Source organism: Phytophthora cinnamomi (genome assembly GCF_018691715.1).
Source record: "Phytophthora cinnamomi strain GKB4 chromosome Unknown Contig16, whole genome shotgun sequence".
NCBI lineage: Eukaryota > Oomycota > Peronosporomycetes > Peronosporales > Peronosporaceae > Phytophthora > Phytophthora cinnamomi.
Window position 1 is genome coordinate 2,167,604 of NW_027150949.1, and position 19,528 is coordinate 2,187,131.

Below are 19,528 nucleotides of genomic sequence, written 5' to 3' on the forward strand. Positions count from 1 at the left end.
CCCCTCATGACCGAGGGTGCGTTGGCTCCCGGAGCCGACGCGTCGTCGACCTGACCTTTTCGGGTCAGGGACTGTCCGTTGTACGCTTGAACGTGGGTATTGGTACACGGAACCAGCATATCTTTTGCTTCCGACGTCGGCAGCATTGCCGACGTGGGTCTCACTTGTGCGCGCCCTCGCGCACTCCTTGGGCACTCCGGGACAGCGGCATTAAGTGCTGTCTCGACTGGTGAGTCGCGCGCACCTGCTGGTACGTGCGCTGCGGTAACAGGGCCATCGCTCTCTGTTCCGCTGTCGCGGCCGAAGCGCACGAGCGTGCGCTTCTTCCAGTCTATCACCGGATCATGATGTGCAAGCCACGGCATGCCCATTACCACGTCGAACTTATCGTCCAGGTCCAGGACGGTAAAGTGTCCGACCAACACTCGTTGTTTGTACGAGAAGCGCATGTTCACGACGCGCTTCTCGGTCTTCACGATGGCACCTGTTGCCAGTCGTACCTCCAGAAGACTTCGAGGTACATCTACCTCCTCGAAGTCAAGTCTCGGCAGGCTTCGTAGTCGAACAAAGTTGTTCGACGCGCCTGAATCTACCAAGGCTCGAAGAGAGTCACTCGCTCTCTTCGAGTAAACTTTCAAGATGACTAGGTTCGGCCTGTCATCTTGTTTCTGCAGCGAGAGCTGGTCTCACTGGGGCTGCAGTCTCAGTGTCGCGTGCCCGATGTCGGCACGCGCGACTGCATTACCAGTAGGGCGCCCCGCGCCTACTGGATGTTCGCGTTTTTTGTTGGTCCGCGGCGATGCCTAGCATCGCCACGACGGCCACCTCCAGGGGGCATGGGAGCTGTGCACTCCCGTGCAAAGTGACCGATCCTTCCGCAACGGAAGCATCGCACGTTACCTCCCTGCTGCTGGTAACCAGCAGTTGTTGCGTTCGAGAGGTCCATTGGTTCTGCACCTCCCGTCCTCGCTACCGGGCGCGGTAGCGGTCTCGGCGCATTTGCATGGAGTTTAGCCTGCCGCAGGCTAAACGCTTCTTGCATGGCAAGGGTGATTGCAGCTTCGAGAGTACTCGGGTACTCTCGGAAGAGATAGGTCTTCACGGGCCCATCTCTAAGTCCCTTCATGAACGTGACGACCTTAGTCGCCTCGTCAATTGGATTGGTCACGATATTTGAGACCAAGTATCGTGCGCGTTGTGCGTAAGCATGGACGTCATGCTTACCCTGCTGAAGGTCGAGGAACTCCGCCCTCGACCGGAACTCGTTTTGCGGGGGCTCAAACGCTTGTCTGAGCTCCTCTTTGAATACTTCGTACGTGCTGAAGCACGTAGAATCGGAGAGTCGGCGTCCATACGCCCAACTCCTTGCGCGTCCGCCAAGGCAGGACATGGCGAACGCGACCTTCGACAGCGGGTCGACGATGCGTCGAGCCGCTATGGCTGTGTCGAGCTCGACAAGCCATCGGAGGAGAGGCTCGCCCTCTCTTCCCACGTAATTGCTTACGCTCAATTTCAATGATTGAGCACGCGGTGTCGTCCCTGACGACGCCGTTACTGAGGAAGCAGCATCACGCTGCTCCTTCATGATGAACCCCAGAGCAACACCATGTTGCTCCGTCGGCGATAGCGTACGCAGCATCGTAGCTATCGCCGCTTCTCCAATGAGTGTTGACAGTCGTTGGAGGGCTTCCCACTCTGGGTCAGGCAGGTGGGGCAGACAGCGCGGAGGATTCCAAGTGACTTAGATTAGGTAAAATGAGAACTGTATTTGTTTGTAAATTGATCTTCCTCCTAAATCTGCTAAAATTGTTTATCATCTATGAAAGGGGTTGACAGCGGCTGGCTGTCAGAGCCCCGCTAATATGCATGTCTCTGATTGGTAGAAAGATGCTGATTTCTACCAATAGGATCTTTGGGTAGGTGTGGACCACTCATTGTGGTGGCCCACTTCAATGTATTCATTGGTGTGTCTTACACCAAGGTGAGGAAGTATCTAAAACTTTTAACAGATATTCTATCTGTTAAATTCACAAGTGACTTGCAGCCACTTGTGCGTGTAACCCCGTTACAGTTCGAGGCCTGTATGTGGTGCACCGAGGTCCTTCCTGCGCGGGCTCTGATTGGCTATATCACTGCTGTATGCCACAGCAAGTAGAAGGTGATAACAAAGGTTAGAGCATTCACACTGGCCGGGTCAAAACACCGACCGAAAGTCATATTTAACCATCAAATAGCTTTTGGATAATATTTCGCACTACTAAAACCAAACCAAATTTCATCAACGGCCATCTTCCAGCGATCCTTCTGTCAAATATTTCAAGAGTATAGCTGGGGGATGGTTTCTTCTCGAGCGACGCTTCAGGTAGCGGGGCAGCTTTGAAATGGCACAGGAAAAAACCCGTCGGGGGGAAAAGCTATCAAGACCTGGAGAACCTGGAGCTGGCTCAAGCGTATGTTCACGTGTCCACGGATGCATCAGTTGGAATTACTCAGTCGGCAGAAACCTTCTGGACGCGCATCAAAGGCACGATGGAGAGCTCAAAGCGCATTGCCAATGCGATCGCAGAGGAAGCCTGAAGCTACGAGCTTGGACGAGCCTTCAAGCGCGGTTCGGCGTGATGCAGCGGTCTATCGGGAAGTACATCAGCTGCGTGACCTTAGTCGAATCTCTGCGAGAGTCAGGGTCAACTGAAAGAGACACGATGAAGAAGACGCTGTCCATGTATCAGGAGCGCCACAACAAAGCTTTCACCTTCTTCGAACCCTACGACGTGCTGGCGAAGTACCCCAAGTTTCAAGCCTCGATTAAACATAGGAAGAAAAGCCCCCCACTCCCCCCCAACAAGAATCGGGCGGTGACAGAGAGTACTCTGGAAACACGTCCATCCGATTCCATCCCGGCAGCACCAGCACAATAGACACAACTGAAGAAAAGCGGCCACCAAAAAGTGCCAAAGCCGCCAAACGTGCTAAGTTGGAGCTATCCATGGAACACCGCGCCGTTGTGGCTCAAGAAACGTTTTCAAGATCAATGACATTGAAAGTTGAGGTCCTGAAGGAGCGGTTTCGCGTCAACCAAGCGCAGCAGCGCTTGACGGAAGAGGAGACGCTTCACCGAATGCTGAACGACCTTTTCAAAGTCGAACCCACCGGCCCAACACATGCCGCCTACATTGAAAAGCGCCAACAGAGTTTATTGCGCCGCCTGGATGCGCTTGTGAACGAATCTTCTCAGGGGAAGGCGGCAACGCCTCAGCGTGTTATGCAGAGTGAACTGAATGAAAAAGCAGCACCAGCCTCGAATCGCTGTGATGCGACTGACTCACAGTCCACGGTGCCAACTCTCGATATGTGGTTTTATCCATCATTGGAACCTTTACCATTTACCAGCTGTCATGTCGGTGGTGCTGGGTCCCATCACGAGCCTTACGCTTGCAGGGACGCAAGACTCATCGGTAACTCCCATCACAAGCCTTTCGCTTTCAGGGACGCAAGACTCATCGATAACACCGAGCTTTCCTCCCCTAGCGCAATCATCACCAGAAAGCGTCTCGATTCCTGATGTGCAAAATGGCGAAGATGCCGTCTACTTGTGATGCAGATACCACACCAAACTATCAAGCGCAAGTAAAGCAATTCCAAGTTGTGGACATTTGTTCGTAGTATGCATACTTTGAGATTAACAGTTTATTCCTCTTCCCTCCAAACTCTCCAAATGTGTTCCATTACGTCGTGCTGCAGCTTGAAGTATTGCTCCTCATTTTCAATTGAATGAATCGTTGTCCCAAACTCACTAATTGATCGTGGACGAAGTCCACTTGGCCGTGAGACGCGTAGCTTGTACAAGTGTTTATTTGTTTTGTCCTTGAACAAATATGTAACGGGGTAACACACACAAGTGACAACAGTCACTTGTACATGACAACGGTCACAAGTGATAACTGTCACTTGTGCATGACAATTGCCACTTATGGTTTAACAGATAAATATCTGTTAAAAGTTTTAGATACTTCTTAACATTGGTGTAAGTTACACCAATGGATACAATGAAGAGGGCCACCACAATGAGTGGTCCACACCTACCCAAAGATCCTATTGGTAGAAAGCAGCATCTTTCTACCAATCAGAGACGTGCATATTAGCGGGGCTCAGACAGCCAGCCGCTGTCAACCCCTTTCATAGATGATAAACAATTTTAGCAGATTTAGGAGGAAGATTAATTTACAAACAAATACAGTTCTCATTTACCTTAACCTAGCTACTTGGTTTCTTTATTTGATTTAAATTATATTTCTGGAGTCAAGTATAATTAATTCAAAGCGTTAATCAACTTAACGCTTCCTCATACACGTTGCGCAACGTGTAAGCTAAAGTAGTGAGCCAAAGTAGACCCACTACACCTGGTAACACTTTGTAGTCCGTCCAACGACCAACTACGTGACGTTCGTACAGGGTGTACGAACGCGGAGCCGAGAACCACATGAGCACGGAGGTGCCCATGGAGAGCCCCAATACGCCAACAACGCACATTCCACGTGCGGACTGCCCCCACCTGTCGGATCCAGAGTGGGAGGCCCTCCAACGACTGTCAACAGTCATTGGAGAAGCGGCGATAGCTACGATGTTGCGTACGCTATCGCCGACGGAGCAACATGGTGTTGCTCTGGGGTTCATCATGAAGGAGCAGCGTGATGCTGCTTCCTCAGTAACGGCGTCGTCAGGGACGACACCGCGTGCTCAATCATTAAAATTGAGCGTAAGCAATTACGTGGGAAGAGAGGGCGAGCCTCTCCTCCGATGGCTTGTCGAACTCGACACAGCCATAGCGGCTCGACGCATCGTCGACCCGCTGTCGAAGGTCGCATTCGCCATGTCCTGCCTTGGCGGACGCGCAAGGAGTTGGGCGTATGGACGCTGACTCTACGATCCTACGTGCTTCAGCACGCACGAAGTATTCAACGAGGAGCTCAGACAAGCGTTTGAGCCCCCGCAAGGTTAGACTCGTTGCATTCAGAAAATTCAGGTCGGAGCCATGCTTGTAGAGAGTCATCCATGCGGACTCGTACGGTGCATCGAGGCACCTAGTAGTCAGGTAGTGGCGCGCGCGCATGGCGATGCGCCATTCCTCCTCCAGCATCAGCTGGTGGACGTCGCGTCGAGCGTCGCACACGCGCTCGTTGTGCGTCCTAAACGCCTCACACAGGAGCAGGAGCATGCTGTCGTCGTCCTCGAACATCGCGCTCGCAGGAAGCTCGCAGGAGGGATCTCGAAGGGAAATGGCGACCTTCAAGCCAAACTTCAAGCAGAACTGGATAGATTTGGCTGTACAAGTGTCCCGTTCGAACTGTCCTATGTAGTGCAAACTGAATCGATATCTTTCTAATATGAGACCGTTTGAATCGACCAGAGATTGGTCATTAAGATATTTGTGGTGGACAGAATTTGGGCTATGTTGACATACTTGGTGATATGTCCTGTCATATCTGCTGCATCTATGTTGGGTGATTTCCCTATTTTTGGTAGGCGTCCACTTGCGCGAAACGAACCAGACGACGATACGACAGGCCTTTGACTTGCCGAATACAGTACTGAAGGCAACTGAGCGCTCGCCGACATCCTCCTCCTCGCAGTGACGAGGGATAACCTGGCCCCAGGCTAGTGTCGTGTGCATTGCCAAACTGATAGGAAGAATAGGAAGAACAGAATCGGACGCAGTTTATCGCTCCGAGCTGGCCGACGGACTGCGCGACAAGCCAAGCTACCCCAAACCGCTCGGTTCAACGCCGGAGCAGGCGTCTAGCATAAAAACAAACAACTGCCTGCACCTGCAAGCTGTATGATCCGCGCAAGCCGATGGCAGCGGCGTGGTCAGGGTATCACCTTCCAGCGGAACCATATGCGCGTCAGAGAGCAGCCCGCTCACGTGGCCGTAAGATGGACACTCGGAGAGTGATCTAAACCAGGTACCATCGCCTCGGGTTTACGCGCCGAGGTCTTCTAGCCAGTGCTTCTGACTCGGAAGTTCCGACGGGACCACAGTCTCCGTCCTCACACGAAGAGCTTCGAACCAGGTGATCACACGCGTGTCGAGGGGATCACCTGTAGCGGTATTGCTCCAGTCTCTATTTCGACTGACCGCAAGCAGACAGCCCCCCCCCCCCCCCCCCCCAAGATAAGACCTCTGCTTCAAGCGCACACATGGACCGCATTTCCAGCATCTTCGCGCGCTTTGAGCCAGGCCGCTCGTCGCGCACCTTGACTTCCGACGTGATCGGCCACGTTCTTCCGCGCGCCTCGGTAGGCGGTGGCGGTGTGTTCAACGAAGGAAGACCCAGCGTCTACAGTCCTTACTCGATGGCCCAGCAACACAATGCGGCCATCACGAAGCCGGCAGGTGCTACATGTACTCCCACATCGACAGAAATCGCAAATCCGGCCTCGGTGGACCTACAGCAGACGCCTCTCAACTACCTGATTGAGGCTTCACTCGCGCGAAGGACGGACAAGATGACTGTGCGTGACAGCGACGACCTTCAAAACCTCGTCAAGCCCCCCCTTCCATGATCTTACGTCTCGGCCTCCAACCCAACAAAAAACAGCTTCAGGCATCAGTCTGTCCGATTGATTCTGCAGCGCCAACTCAGCCGACCCCCAAGCAGACGATCAGGGCGCTGCCTTCGGTCAAAACAATTCAAGCCATGGACCCAGCCAATCCCAAGCCCAAGCGTAAGCGCATTCGCCTCAAAACGGCGCGTCGGCGCGAACAATGCCGCACGAACCAAGCTCGCTACCGGAAGAAGCAGATTGAGCACGCGAAAGACCTCGAGTCCATCGTGATGCAGCTCCGGTAGGAGATCCCAATACTGGAGACGCAGCACAGCCGGTTCGTTTCCAACGCCAAGTCGAGCGCGTGGTACGTGGTGATGGGGTACTTTCACATCTTCCGCAAAGGAGCTCGACCTTCCGACCAAACTGCCTCGGGGCCTGAAGCGTGGCTTCACAAATCTGAGTCCCAGCAACAGCTTGCGTTCCTGCAATCATCAATGTCGGACGACGTCATGCTAGGAGAGCAACGGGGTGTAGACGCACTCCTCGAGCAGTGGAAACGGTACACGACCAACTTTGACGACCTGCAGTTCCAGGTGCAGCACATGGCGCGGGTCTCCAACGACTTCGTCGTGACCACGGCCTCGCTCAACGTGACCATCTCAGAATCGACGCTGCAGCGCGTGTTCCCGCATCTACTATCGCGGGAAGGCTGCAAAACTCAACAGGACAAGACAGCGATCCTGAGATCGAAGTTGCTGGGCCAGCGGCTCTTTCTTCCGTGTCAGCTCTCCTTCGAGTGGGACGAGAAAAACAAGCGCGTGGTGCGGCTGGACACGACTGTGGACTTCTTGCCACCGCTGCTTCAGGTCGCGGGCACAGTAGCAGACACAGCGTTTGTGCTAGAGCACGCTCGGATAAACCAGGACGGCTCCATCGGCAACCTCGAAGTGGAGTAAACGGTGTGCAGCTACCTCGACCGCGCGGAGGGAGCATCTGCATCGGCTGTCGCTGCAACGTCGCTCAAGGTTGTCGCAGTAGGTCACCCGAGTGAAGACTGGGGCGACTTCGTCACGTTCGCTCCGCGGGAGCAGCAGCGCAAGCAACTCGAAGGAAGAAGCACCTCACCAACAAAGCGTGTGCCACCACCGCCACTACGTGTGCCCGATCACGACAACCACCCGGATAGTGACGACGACTCCGACAGCAACAACTGCGAGCCGATGCTTGGAGATGATGTCGATCGTGGACGCTCGGGGCCTGGTTGGGGGTTAAATCGCCGTCTATGGTGATTAGAAACAATACTCCCACGCACGTTGCGTCGAGTGCGCTGGTCCGCCACCCATTCCCAAGCACGAGGAGCGGGAGAGCAAAGGTTTCGCCGCCACACTGCTAGACCGTCTCCTCTCACTCGGGAGTTTCTCGCAACGTCCAAGCATGCCAAATTCAGCTCTTGTTCCAGTGCCAACGCGAAACTACGATTCGTACGACGTCACATTTGATCACGGCTCGATCTTGAGACGGACGAAGAAGAACTTCCTGCTTGTCGGGACCGAGACGACCGAGAACGGCGACGAGGAGGAAATCACGGCGCTGCGCTTCGGCAAAGTGTCCAAGACGCGCTTCACGCTGGTCTACGCGGCACCGCTCGCCCCCATCCAGGCGCTCGCCGTCGCCTGCTCCGCCTTCCCGAACAAGAGAGCTGTCACGTAGACACACAGTCGTTAGGTAGTCAGGCAGCTTTTCCCCGCTCGAAAACACGTCCCCCTTGCATCGATCGATCAGCCCGAGCCTGTTCTGTTGATGAATAGCTGAGTCTCTATCTACTGCACGTCGGCTACCCCAGTCACATGTGTGGCGGCAGGTCCATGCCCGTGAGCAGCAGGTTGCCCGGGTCGTCGATGAAGCTGCGCACTTCCGCCGCCGGAACGAAGGCCACGTGGCCCGCCAGCGCCGTCCGCATCTCCCAGGCCGCGTGGGCCTCTCTGTCGTGCCGCGGGGCTCGTCGTCCCCCTGCTCAATGGTCGGCACGATGCCCTCCACGACGCCCACGCATTGCTCGTCCGCTCCGATCACCGCGCCGCCGCACATGCCCTCCTCCAGCAGCTCGCGGCTCCAGGCGAACTCCTGGCCGCCGGCGCTGCGGCCCACGAAGCGGCCGTCCACGGCCTTGGGCAGCTGCAGCCCCTCGTCCAGCTGCCGGTGGCCCGAGAAGAGCAGCGCGTCTCCGCGCTGCGCCGGCGCCTGCTGCAGCGTCAGCGCCTGCAGCCCCAGCTCCGTCTCCGCGCGCTGCCAGGCGCCCGCGTCCGCCAGCGTGAGCAGCGCCAGGTCGCGGCTCTCGTGCGTGTGCACGCGCGCGGCCAGCGGCAGCTCCAGCAGCAGCTCGGGCCGCGCGCCGCCCACCGCCAGCAGCTGCAGCGAGTGGCGCACGAAGTCCTCGCGCACGAACTGCAGCCAGTCCCACGTAGCCGCGAAGTACCGCGGGAAGAGCCAGGGACACGCCACGTGTTGGCACGTCACCACGGCCGGCGAGGCGCCCTCGGGGCCGCCGCGCAGCACGACGGCCGAGCCGCTGCGTAGAGGGGGGGGTTAGGCAGAGGTTTAGTGGGCTTGTAGGGCGAGTTACGCGGTGGGAACTGGTGCGCGCGCTACGCGAGACGAAGGACTTTAAGGCGGCGTACCTGCTGAGGTAGTCCAGCGTCGCCATGCCCTCGTGTGGCAGGCAGAAGCGCGTCGTCAGCGACAGCACGGCGCGCCGACCGCCGAACGCCATGGCGGATAATAATGGGGATTGTTTGTGAAATGGGAATTTGGACGCAATTGTGTAAGGGAATTAAAATGGGTACATGTTGAAGATGAAGTTGCCTCTAGTCTACATTACGTTATCGTCGGGCGAAATACGCGCGCGACTGAATACGAAGGCCACATCTTCGAGGCTGCCCAGTACCTTCAGCATCGGAGTCAGCATGTCTGCCGAGCGCGTGAGCCTGCAGACTCGAGCGCTCTGTTCGTCCCACCCGAACTGCACCGAGCCGCGCATCACGATGGGTTGGCCCAGCAGCTTCGACACGATGCTGTCGCTGAGCGAGCAGTTGCTGTGGAGGAGGTGTCGGAACGCGTGGAACAACGTGCTTTCTGTGATGATCATGCTCGTCTTTGTGGTGGCAATAACGGAGTTGTCGGGGCCTCGTTGAAGACGTTCGAGCTCGATGTGCAGGTCGGTGTGATAAAGCGTAAGTATACAGCCTCCAGTGCTCCATGATCGCATCGATGCCGTGTACGTTGCCGTCTGTTACGTCTGAAGTCATGGTTGCTCGTAGAAAGTCGAGCTGCATGCCGGGGCCAGAAGGACTACAAGTTCCGTTGTGAGTGGTGGCGTGGCCGTGCTTAAAGCGGCTGAAGTTGTAACGGGGTTACACGTACAAGTGGCTGCAAGCCACTTGTGATTTTAACAGATAGGATATCTGTTAAAAGTTTTAGATACTTCCTCACCATGGTGTAAGTCACACCAATGGATACAATGAAGTGGGCCACAACAATGAGTGGTCCACACCTACCCAAAGATCCTATTGGTAGAAAGCAGCATCTTTCTACCAATCAGAGACATGCATATTAGCGGGGCTCTGACAGCCAGCCGCTGTCAACCCCTTTTATAGATGATAAACAGTTTTTAGCAGATTTAGGAGGAAGATCAATTTAAAAGCAATACAGTTCTCATTTTACCTAATCTAAGTCACTTGGAGTCTTATCTGATTTGAATTATACTTGTGGAGTCAAATATAATTAACCTAAGTAATTACTAAGTACTTACGCTTCCTCATACACGTAGCGCAACGTGTAAGCTAAAGTAGTGAGTCAAGTTAGACCTACTACACCTGGTAGCACTTGTTGGTCCGTCCAACGACCGACTGCTTGCCGTTCGTACGAGCTGTACGAACGCGGAGCCGAGAACCACGTGAGCACGGAGGTGCCCATGGAGAGCTCCAACACGCCTGCAACGCATGTTGCGCGCGCGGACTGCCCCCACCTGTCTGACACAGAGTGGTAAGCCCTCCAACGACTATCAACAGTCATTGGAGAAGCGGCGATAGCTACGATGCTGCGTACGCTAACGCCGACGGAACAACACGGTGTTGCTCTGGGATTCATCATGAAGGAGCAGCGTGACGCTGCTACCTCAGTAACGGCGTCGTCAGGGACGACACCGCGTGCTCAATCATTAAAATTGAGCGTAAGCAATTACGTGGGAAGAGAGGGCGAGCCTCTCCTCCGATGGCTTGTCGAGCTCGACACAGCCATAGCGGCTCGACGCATCGTCGACCCGCTGTCGAAGGTCGCGTTCGCCATGTCCTGCCTTGGCGGACGCGCAAGGAGTTGGGCGTATGGACGCCGACTCTCCGATTCTACGTGCTTCAGCACGTACGAGGTATTCAAAGAGGAGCTCAGACAAGCGTTTGAGCCCCCGCAAAACGAGTTCCGGTCGAGGGCGGAGTTCCTCGACCTTCAGCAGGGTAAGCATGACGTCCATGCTTACGCACAACGCGCACGATACTTGGTCTCAAATATCGTGACCAATCCAATTGACGAGGCGACTAAGGTCGTCACGTTCATGAAGGGACTTAGAGATGGGCCCGTGAAGACCTATCTCTTCCGAGAGTACCCGAGTACTCTCGAAGCTGCAATCACCCTTGCCATGCAAGAAGCGTTTAGCCTGCGGCAGGCTAAACTCCATGCAAATGCGCCGAGACCGCTACCGCGCCCGGTAGCGAGGACGGGAGGTCCGGAACCAAAGGACCTCTCGAATGCAACAACTGCTGGTTACCAGCAGCAGGGAGGTAACGTGCGATGCTTCCGTTGCGGAAGGATCGGTCACTTTGCACGGGAGTGTACAGCTCCCATGCCCCCTGGAGGTGGCCGTCGTGGCGATGCTAGGCATCGCCGCGGACCAACAAAAAACGCGAACATCCAGTAGGCGCGGGGCGCCCTACTGGTAATGCAGTCGCGCGTGCCGACATCGGGCACGCGACACTGAGGACTGCAGCCCCCAGTGAGACCAGCTCTCACTGCAAGAAACAAGATGACAGGCCAAACCTAGTCATCCTGAAGGTTTACTCGAAGAGAGCGAGTGACTCTCTTCGAGCTTTGGTAGACTCAGGCGCGTCGAACAACTTTGTTCGACTACGAAGCCTGTCGAGACTTGACTTCGAGGAAGTAAATGTACCTCGAAGTCTTCTGGAGGTACGACCGGCAACAGGTGCCATCGTGAAGACCGAGAAGCGCGTCGTGAACGTGCGCTTCTCGTACAAACAACGAGTGTTTGTCGAACGCTTTATCGTCCTGGACCTGGACGATAAGTTCGACGTAGTAATGGGCATGCCGTGGCTTGCACGGCATGATCCGGTGATAGACTGGAAGAAGCGCACGCTCGTGCGCTTCGGCCGCGACAGCGGAACAGAGAGCGATGGCCCTGTTACCGCAGCGCACGCACCAGCAGGTGCGCGCGGCTCACCAGTCGAGACAGCGCTTAATGCTGCTGTCCCGGAGTGCCCAAGGAGTGCGCGAGGGCGCGCACAAGTGAGACCCACGTCGGTAATGCTGCCGACGTCGGAAGAAAAAGATGTGTTGGTTCCGGGAACCAACACCCACGTTCAAGCGTACAAGGGACAGTCCCTGACCCGAAGAGGTCAGGTCGACAACGACGCGTCGGCTCCGGGAGCCAACGCACCCTCGGTCATGAGGGGTTCCCCCAATAAATGGCGTCGAGATGACAAAGGCGTGTCAACTCCGGGAGTTGACGCTACAAACAGCGCGGACGGTTGCAAACGTACCGCACTGACGCAATTTGCATGCTGTCGTGCAGCCGGGCTGTACGACGAAGCGCCATGCGATCAAGCCGGGCTTGATATCGCGCGCCCGCAGACAGGGCCCGCCGGCGAACAACTGTCCACGGCCGGGCCTGGACCAGAAGAACAACTGTGCGGAGCCGGGCTCCGCACAACAAGAAGACGGCGCAGGCGGAGAACGCTGCGCAAGTCTCGGTCCGGGACCAAGACGCATCAAGAGCAGTCTGCTGGGCAGACTGAGGCGGTGACGCCGGATGTCGAGACGCTAAGCGTCTTGACGCGCACCGATACTCGACTCCAGTATCGTAAGATGGAACTCGCTAGTCCTCCGACGACGGCGTCGGAGTTGACTTCGCTTCCAGCCATGAGCTGGAAGCGCTTCACGCGCGACTTGCACGATGGACGCATCGAGCAGGTCTGTGTTCTTTCGAACAGCGAAAGAACGGAGAGCAAGAGCGAAGAGCTGAGGCAGCTCTTCATGGGAAGTACCACTGAGAGTGAAGACACTCTCAGTGCGAAGACGAAGCGAGAGCGCTTCGTGGAACAAGGCTAGGACTCGTTAAGGTCGAGTCCCTATTACGAATTGTTGAGGGAGTACAAAGACGTACTCCCGGAAGAGATTCCTGCGGAGCTTCCGCAGGATAAGGACATTCAGCACGAGGTTGATCTCGTGCCGGGCACGAAGTACTGTGTCACGCGGCAGTGGCCACTGCCGCGAGAGCAAGTAAAAGCGATCGACGACTTCTTTGAAAGTCGTCGCAAAGCAGGACAAGTGCGGGAATCAAAGTCCCCGCACAGTGCTCCGACGTTCTGTGTCAAGAAGCCACCGGGCGGATGGCGCATCGTTCATGCGTATAACAAGCTGAACGATGTGACGGTACCGGCGCAGACGCCGATACCGCGAAAGGATGTAATCATCGATTCGATGGCCGGGAGCATCGTTTACAGTGCTCTCGACTTGCGAGACGGATTCTATCAGATCCTAATGCGTGAGAGCGATATCCCTCTCACGGCAGTGAGCACGCCAAGCGGCATGCTCTGGGAATGGCTAGTAATGCCACAGGGGCTTAAGAACGCCCCTGCGACTTTCAACAGGTGCGTGACGCACTTGTTGCGCTCGGTGCGCGACTTCGCGCCGAGCTACTTCGATGATATTTTCATCCACAACCGAGCTGTGGACGGAAGACCGACATAGAGATGCACAGGGTGCATCTCCGGAAGCTACTTGAGCTTGTGCGAAAGCATAAGCTCTACGCGAACCTGAAGAAGTGTATCTTCGGGGCGAGCGAGATACCCGTCCTCGGGTGTCTCGTAGGGGAAAACGGTGTTAGCCCTGACCCGGAAAAGGTCAGAGTGATTAATGAATGGCCAACGCCATCAAGTGTCAAGGAACTGAGGAAGTTCCTTGGCCACGTACTTGCACAAGTACGTGGAGGATTATGCGGGCAAGATCCGCCCGCTGTCACAACTTCTTAAGAAAGAAGCTTTGTGGAATTGGACAACCGATTGCCAAAAGGCATTCGATGCAGTCAAGCGGGGCTTGACTGAGGCACCGATGTTGGCAGTAGCTGACCAAGATCGTCCATTTCACGTCGTATGTGACGCATCCGACTTCGCGATCGGATGCGCATTGATGCAGCACGATCACGAGGGCCGTGATCGTGTCGTCTACTAATCGCGCCAGCTGAAGCCAGCTGAGCGTAATTATCCGGTACGTGGCAAGGAACTCCTTGCCATGAAATATGTACTCGCAAAGTTCCGAGTGTATTTCCTTGCTTGGAAGTAGACCGTTTGTGGTCTACACCGACCATGCATCACTGCGCACTGCAGTGAAGTCTCCACACATATCACAAAGAATGGCGAGATGGCTCTCATTATTTGCGGAGTATAACTTCCGGGTCGAATACAAAACCGGGAGATTGAATGTAGTGGCCGACGCGTTATCACGTCGGCCGGACTATGCCGAAGCTGCTGACGTCAATGCCATTGACGTCATGCGATCAAGCAAACCCACATCGTCCCTGATGGATGATGTGAAGGCCGCGTACGCGCACGACGCGGACGCGAAACTCTTGTTGGCCTATGGCTCAACACCTTCTGACAAGGCTCGTCAGAAGTTGCCCAAACACCTTCGTGCGCGTGCACACCGATATCGGGTGCACGACGGACTGCTTCTTTACAATGCAGTCGACGACAACGCGAATCGCGTTGTTGTACCGAATGACCATGACCTGCGACTCAGGATCATGTGCGAATACCATGATGCCCCGAGTGCGGGACATCTCGGACGTGAGAAGATATACGTCCTTCTCGCGCGCGACTTCTACTGGTATCACCAGTATAAGTGGGTGCGCAAGTACATCCGCGCTTGCGAGGTATGCCAACGCGTAAAGCCTGCGCCATTCGCGCAGGCTCCGTTACAATCACTACCGACTCCGTCGGAGTGTTGGAAGTCCATGTCTTTGGACTTCATCTTTGGTCTTCCCCCGGATAGCGGAGGGAACACCGGTGTTGTGGTCTTCGTCGACCGCTTCAGCAAGATGGTACATCTTGCTGCGGTGCCGGCAGAGGTGACCGCGAAGCAGAAGGCCCGTCTGTTCGTCGACATGGTGTTCAAACGCCATGGCATGCCGACCGACATCGTGTCGGACAGAGACCCGCGCTTCACAGCGCACCTGTGGCAAGAAGTGTTTACACTTCTTGGGAGACAGCTTTCAATGTCGGCTGCGGATCATCCGCAGACGGACGGTCAAACCGAGCGCGTGAATCGCGTGCTCGTCGATATGTTGAAGAGCTACGCTCACTCGTTCCAATACTGGAGCGAGTGCTTATCGATGGCAGAGTTTGCCATCAATAACTCAGTGCATGCCTCGACAGGGCATACACCGTTCTACGTGAATGCCATGCGGCATCCACGTCTACCGAGTTTACTCGGAGTGATGGCCCCCACTTTAAGTGGGGGGGGATCTACGACTGCAATACAGCAGCCGCAGAAAACCGCTGACACTTGCACAGTGTCAGCTGCAACAATGGACACACCATGAGTGCTGCGCAGGGCGCAGACTCCTCCACCAACAAGGACAACGACCACGGGTCTGCGCAGGGCGCAGACACCGCAAAGAACCACGCAGAGGCCGGGCCTCTAGCGGAGAACGAGCTGAATGACTTCAGCTCGGATGCAATTAATTTCATCACCAAAAGACAAGCCGTAATTCGGTTTGTCCAAAACGCAATAGCAGCTTCTGTTGACCAACAGAAGCGAACGCAGACAATGTGGGCAGAGGCAACACAAATGAATTCAAGGTTAGTTCATTGGTTTTGTTAGCTACACAAAACCTGCCTAAACATGCAGTTTCAGACTTCGGAGCAAGCAAGCTTGCTCCGCGCTTCATCGGGCCGTTCACTGTGTTGGCACGGCACGGCAACGCATACACGCTAGACATACCATCTAGCATGCGCCTCCATACGACCTTTTACGTCGGACGGCTGAAGCCATACCTGCAGCGCGAGCCATCTAGCTCGGCTGACCCGAAGCCTCGGCAGGAGCCGAGGCAGAAGCGGAAGCCTTGGCCTCGGCGACGAGCAGCCTCTCCTCCAGCGCGTCCGCGCGCTGGAGCAACCCCTTCATATGGGTCCCCAGCTCGACCTGGATATTCGAGGCGGTCTTCGAGACCGCCGCGACTTGGGCCTTCTGGTTCGCCAGCTCCTGTTTCAGGGCGGCGAACTCAGCGCCCTGCAGACGCTCCACGGCGGTCACCCGGTCGTGGAGAGGCGCATACTGATCAGCCCGGGGCTGATCATACCCGGGGCGTGTTCCCACCCCCTCCACCGCCGATCCGTGACGCCCGCGGCTCAACCCGCTGGATTGTTGAGCGGATTGTTGACCATAGTATCCCAAAACGAACCCTCAAGGGGCTCGTTTTCGTATTCGTTGGAGAGGATTTCCTCCCCATCGAGATACATAGAGCCGCGGAACGTCTTGCTGGAGGACGTTCCGGAAATGGTGAGGGCGTACGAGGAGCAGTACGCACTGGCACAGCGGAAGTAGAGCGAGCGCTGCGATCATCGCCAGCGCCCGAACCCTCACGTGCTAAGAACTTAGCACGGAGCTCTTGAGACTCTCGGGCACACGGAACGACGTGTACCCGTTCAGGTCGCGGTGGCTCAAGCGGACCGCGCCTGCAAATCACTTCGTGCACTGAAAGCCCTCGGGCACAGCGCACGGCACATTCGCCTCCTCCGCAGCAACGTGGAGTTGCTCCAACTTTCCACGCTTCGAGTACGTCTCGAAGCGATCACGCGCTTGCTTAATCCGATCACGGTAAGCACTCGGCCTCTTGTTGAAGTTTTCAACAAAGGCGTTCCAACTTTGACAAAGTGCCTGCCACTCGGGCGCTTTGCTGCGAGAAGATGTCTTCTTGCTTTGAAACCATCGGAGCTCATGAAAGCGTCCGATGTAATAATCGCGCCTTTGATGCGTTTCCGCATCAAAGTGCAGCTCGGCAGCCACGGCGTCATCTTTGATGGCGCTGCATACGTACAGCGGCACCTCATTCGGAGGTACCGAGTTCCCATACCGGTCCGTGATCTCGGACGCGGACGGCATCCACGGATCGCGCGCTGCAGGCGCAGCGCGAGGAGAGCCTTGAGCTTTGAAATCACGCGCTGCAGCAGCAACGCGCGGAGTACTGAGAGCCCCAGCGGAAGCGAGTGGGGTATCGCTCTCGGTTCGCGAACGCTTCGAGCTCGAAGCGTCCGATTCGTCCCCTTCACGCGGGCGAATGTTCTTGGCGTGAGGGTCGAGCGATTCGCTCGACACTGAGTCTTTGCGCTTTGAGGGCGAGTCCTCCTCGCCCTCCATATCTTCATCGTCGTCGTCGAAGTCGACGACGTCGCCGTACTTCGCCCTCTGGCGTTCGAAGCAGTCGTCGATGGAGAGATGACTCCCCACCGACTTCGAGGTCTTCTCTTGAGGCGCGCTCATCGTTGAATGAGCGCGGATTTCTTCTCCAAACGCGGAGAATTGACGAATGGTCAATTCCGAAGATTGACGTGCGGAGACCCCGCACGTCTAACCTTAAGGGGGGGGATGGTGTAACGGGGTTACACGCACAAGTGGCTGCAAGTCACTTGTGAATTTAACAGATAGAATATCTGTTAAAAGTTTTAGATACTTCCTCACCTTGGTGTAAGACACACCAATGGATACATTGAAGTGGGCCACCACAATGAGTGGTCCACACCTACCCAAAGATCCTATTGGTAGAAAGCAGCATCTTTCTACCAATCAGAGACATGCATATTAGCGGGGCTCTGACAGCCAGCCGCTGCCGACTCCTTTTATAGATGATAAACAGTTTTTAGCAGATTTAGGAGGAAGATCAATTTACAAACAATACAGTTCTCATTTTACCTAATCTAAGTCACTTGGAGTCTTATCTGATTTGAATTATATTCGTGTATTCAAATATAACCTAAGTAGTTACTAGGTACTTACGCTTCCTCATACACGTTGCGCAACGTGTAAGCAAAAGTAGTGAGTCAAGTTAGACCCACTACAGAAGTACTCCACTGTCACGCCCCAGACGCTTGATCGTCTTGGGGTACGCCACGCTATTGAGATTCGTCGATGTGTCTGCAGCGTCGTCACTTGAGCGCGCAGGTTGACGATGTCGTCCTGGACTTCCAACTCGTACTCGCTTCCTCTGACGGTATCGCACCTGATTCTTGCGGCATTTCTCTCTGCGTTGCTCAAGCTTGGACATGGCACTATCTTGGGTGACATTCGCCTCAAGAGAAGACCTCGAAGTCGGTGGGGAGTCATCTCTCCATCGACGACTGCTTCGAACGCCAGAGGGCGAAGTACGGCGACGTCGTCGACTTCGACGACGACGATGAAGATATGGAGGGCGAGGAGGACTCGCCCTCAAAGCGCAAAGACTCAGTGTCGAGCGAATCGCTCGACCCTCACGCCAAGAACATTCGCCCGCGTGAAGGGGACGAATCGGACGCTTCGAGCTCGAAGCGTTCGCGAACCGAGAGCGATACCCCACTCGCTTCCGCTGGGGCTCTCAGTACTCCGCGCGTTGCTGCTGCAGCGCGTGATTTCAAAGCTCAAGGCTCTCCTCGCGCTGCGCCTGCAGCGCGCGACCCGTGGATGCCGTCCGCGTCCGAGATCGCGGACCGGTATGGGAACTCGGTACCTCCGAATGAGGTGCCGCTGTACGTATGCAGCGCCATCAAAGATGACGCTGTGGCTGCCGAGCTGCACTTTGATGCGGAAACGCATCAAAGGCGCGATTATTACATCGGACTCTTTCATGAGCTCCGATGGTTTCAAAGCAAGAAGACATCTTCTCGCAGCAAAGCGCCCGAGTGGCAGGCACTTTGTCAAAGTTGGAATGCTTTTGTTGAGAATTTCAACAAGAGGCCGAGTGCTTACCGTGATCGGATTAAGCAAGCGCGTGATCGCTTCGAGACGTACTCGAAGCAATGGCTTCAGAATCTAAAAATCGCTTTTTTGGCCATTTCTAAGGTCTCCGCATTGATAGGTCGTTTTCCTAATAAATAAATCTGCCCCCGAGTTTAATGAGCCCTGGTTCTTAAACCGAAGAGTCGAAATGACCAAAATGTCAAATTCTGGTAATGACCCTATATCAAAATGTTCTTATAAACAGGTTTTTATTCGATTTTTGGCCTCCAGTAAAGAGATTCCTAAATCCTTAACCCATTTCTAAAACTAATGCACCCATCTCGTAAAAACCTAAATAGGAGTGTAAATGAGAGTCCCATGATTGTGGGGGGGGCTTCGCCCCAATAATTCATTTCGGGATTTTGTAATGTTGCAACAGGTATTTATCTAACGAAATGATAAAAATAGATATAAATATAATTGTCCGCTGCGGCCAAGCCAAAGATACAGAGTGGATAGAGAGGCCGCTGTCGTAGCGCTGGACTCGCATGCCTATCGAGATGCTGAGGCGCTGTGGTGCACGAGATGGAGCGCCAGCGGTGAGCACGACAGCGAGCGGCGGAGTGGATGCCCCGTGGCACTCATTTGACGCTTGGCGGCGTCGCAGGGACTAATCCAGCCAGCCTGTCACTACTTCACTGCGCGTGCTGCGGATCGGCCTACCACT

The 19,528-nt window shown here is 55.3% G+C and overlaps 1 protein-coding gene across 1 annotated transcript; it reads right to left on the reverse strand.

Annotated features, from left to right (window-relative positions):
* Positions 1 to 8,392: 8,392 nt before the first annotated feature.
* On the reverse strand, positions 8,393 to 9,319 carry IUM83_02643 (Trypsin-like cysteine/serine peptidase domain; the record flags this gene model as incomplete). The annotated part of the gene is made up of 3 exons (XM_067926582.1): positions 8,393 to 8,531; positions 8,636 to 9,118; positions 9,228 to 9,319. 3 exons carry the CDS (start codon positions 9,317 to 9,319, stop codon positions 8,393 to 8,395), a joined length of 714 nt encoding a protein of 237 aa, XP_067796768.1.
* Between the last annotated feature and the right edge of the window lie 10,209 nt (positions 9,320 to 19,528).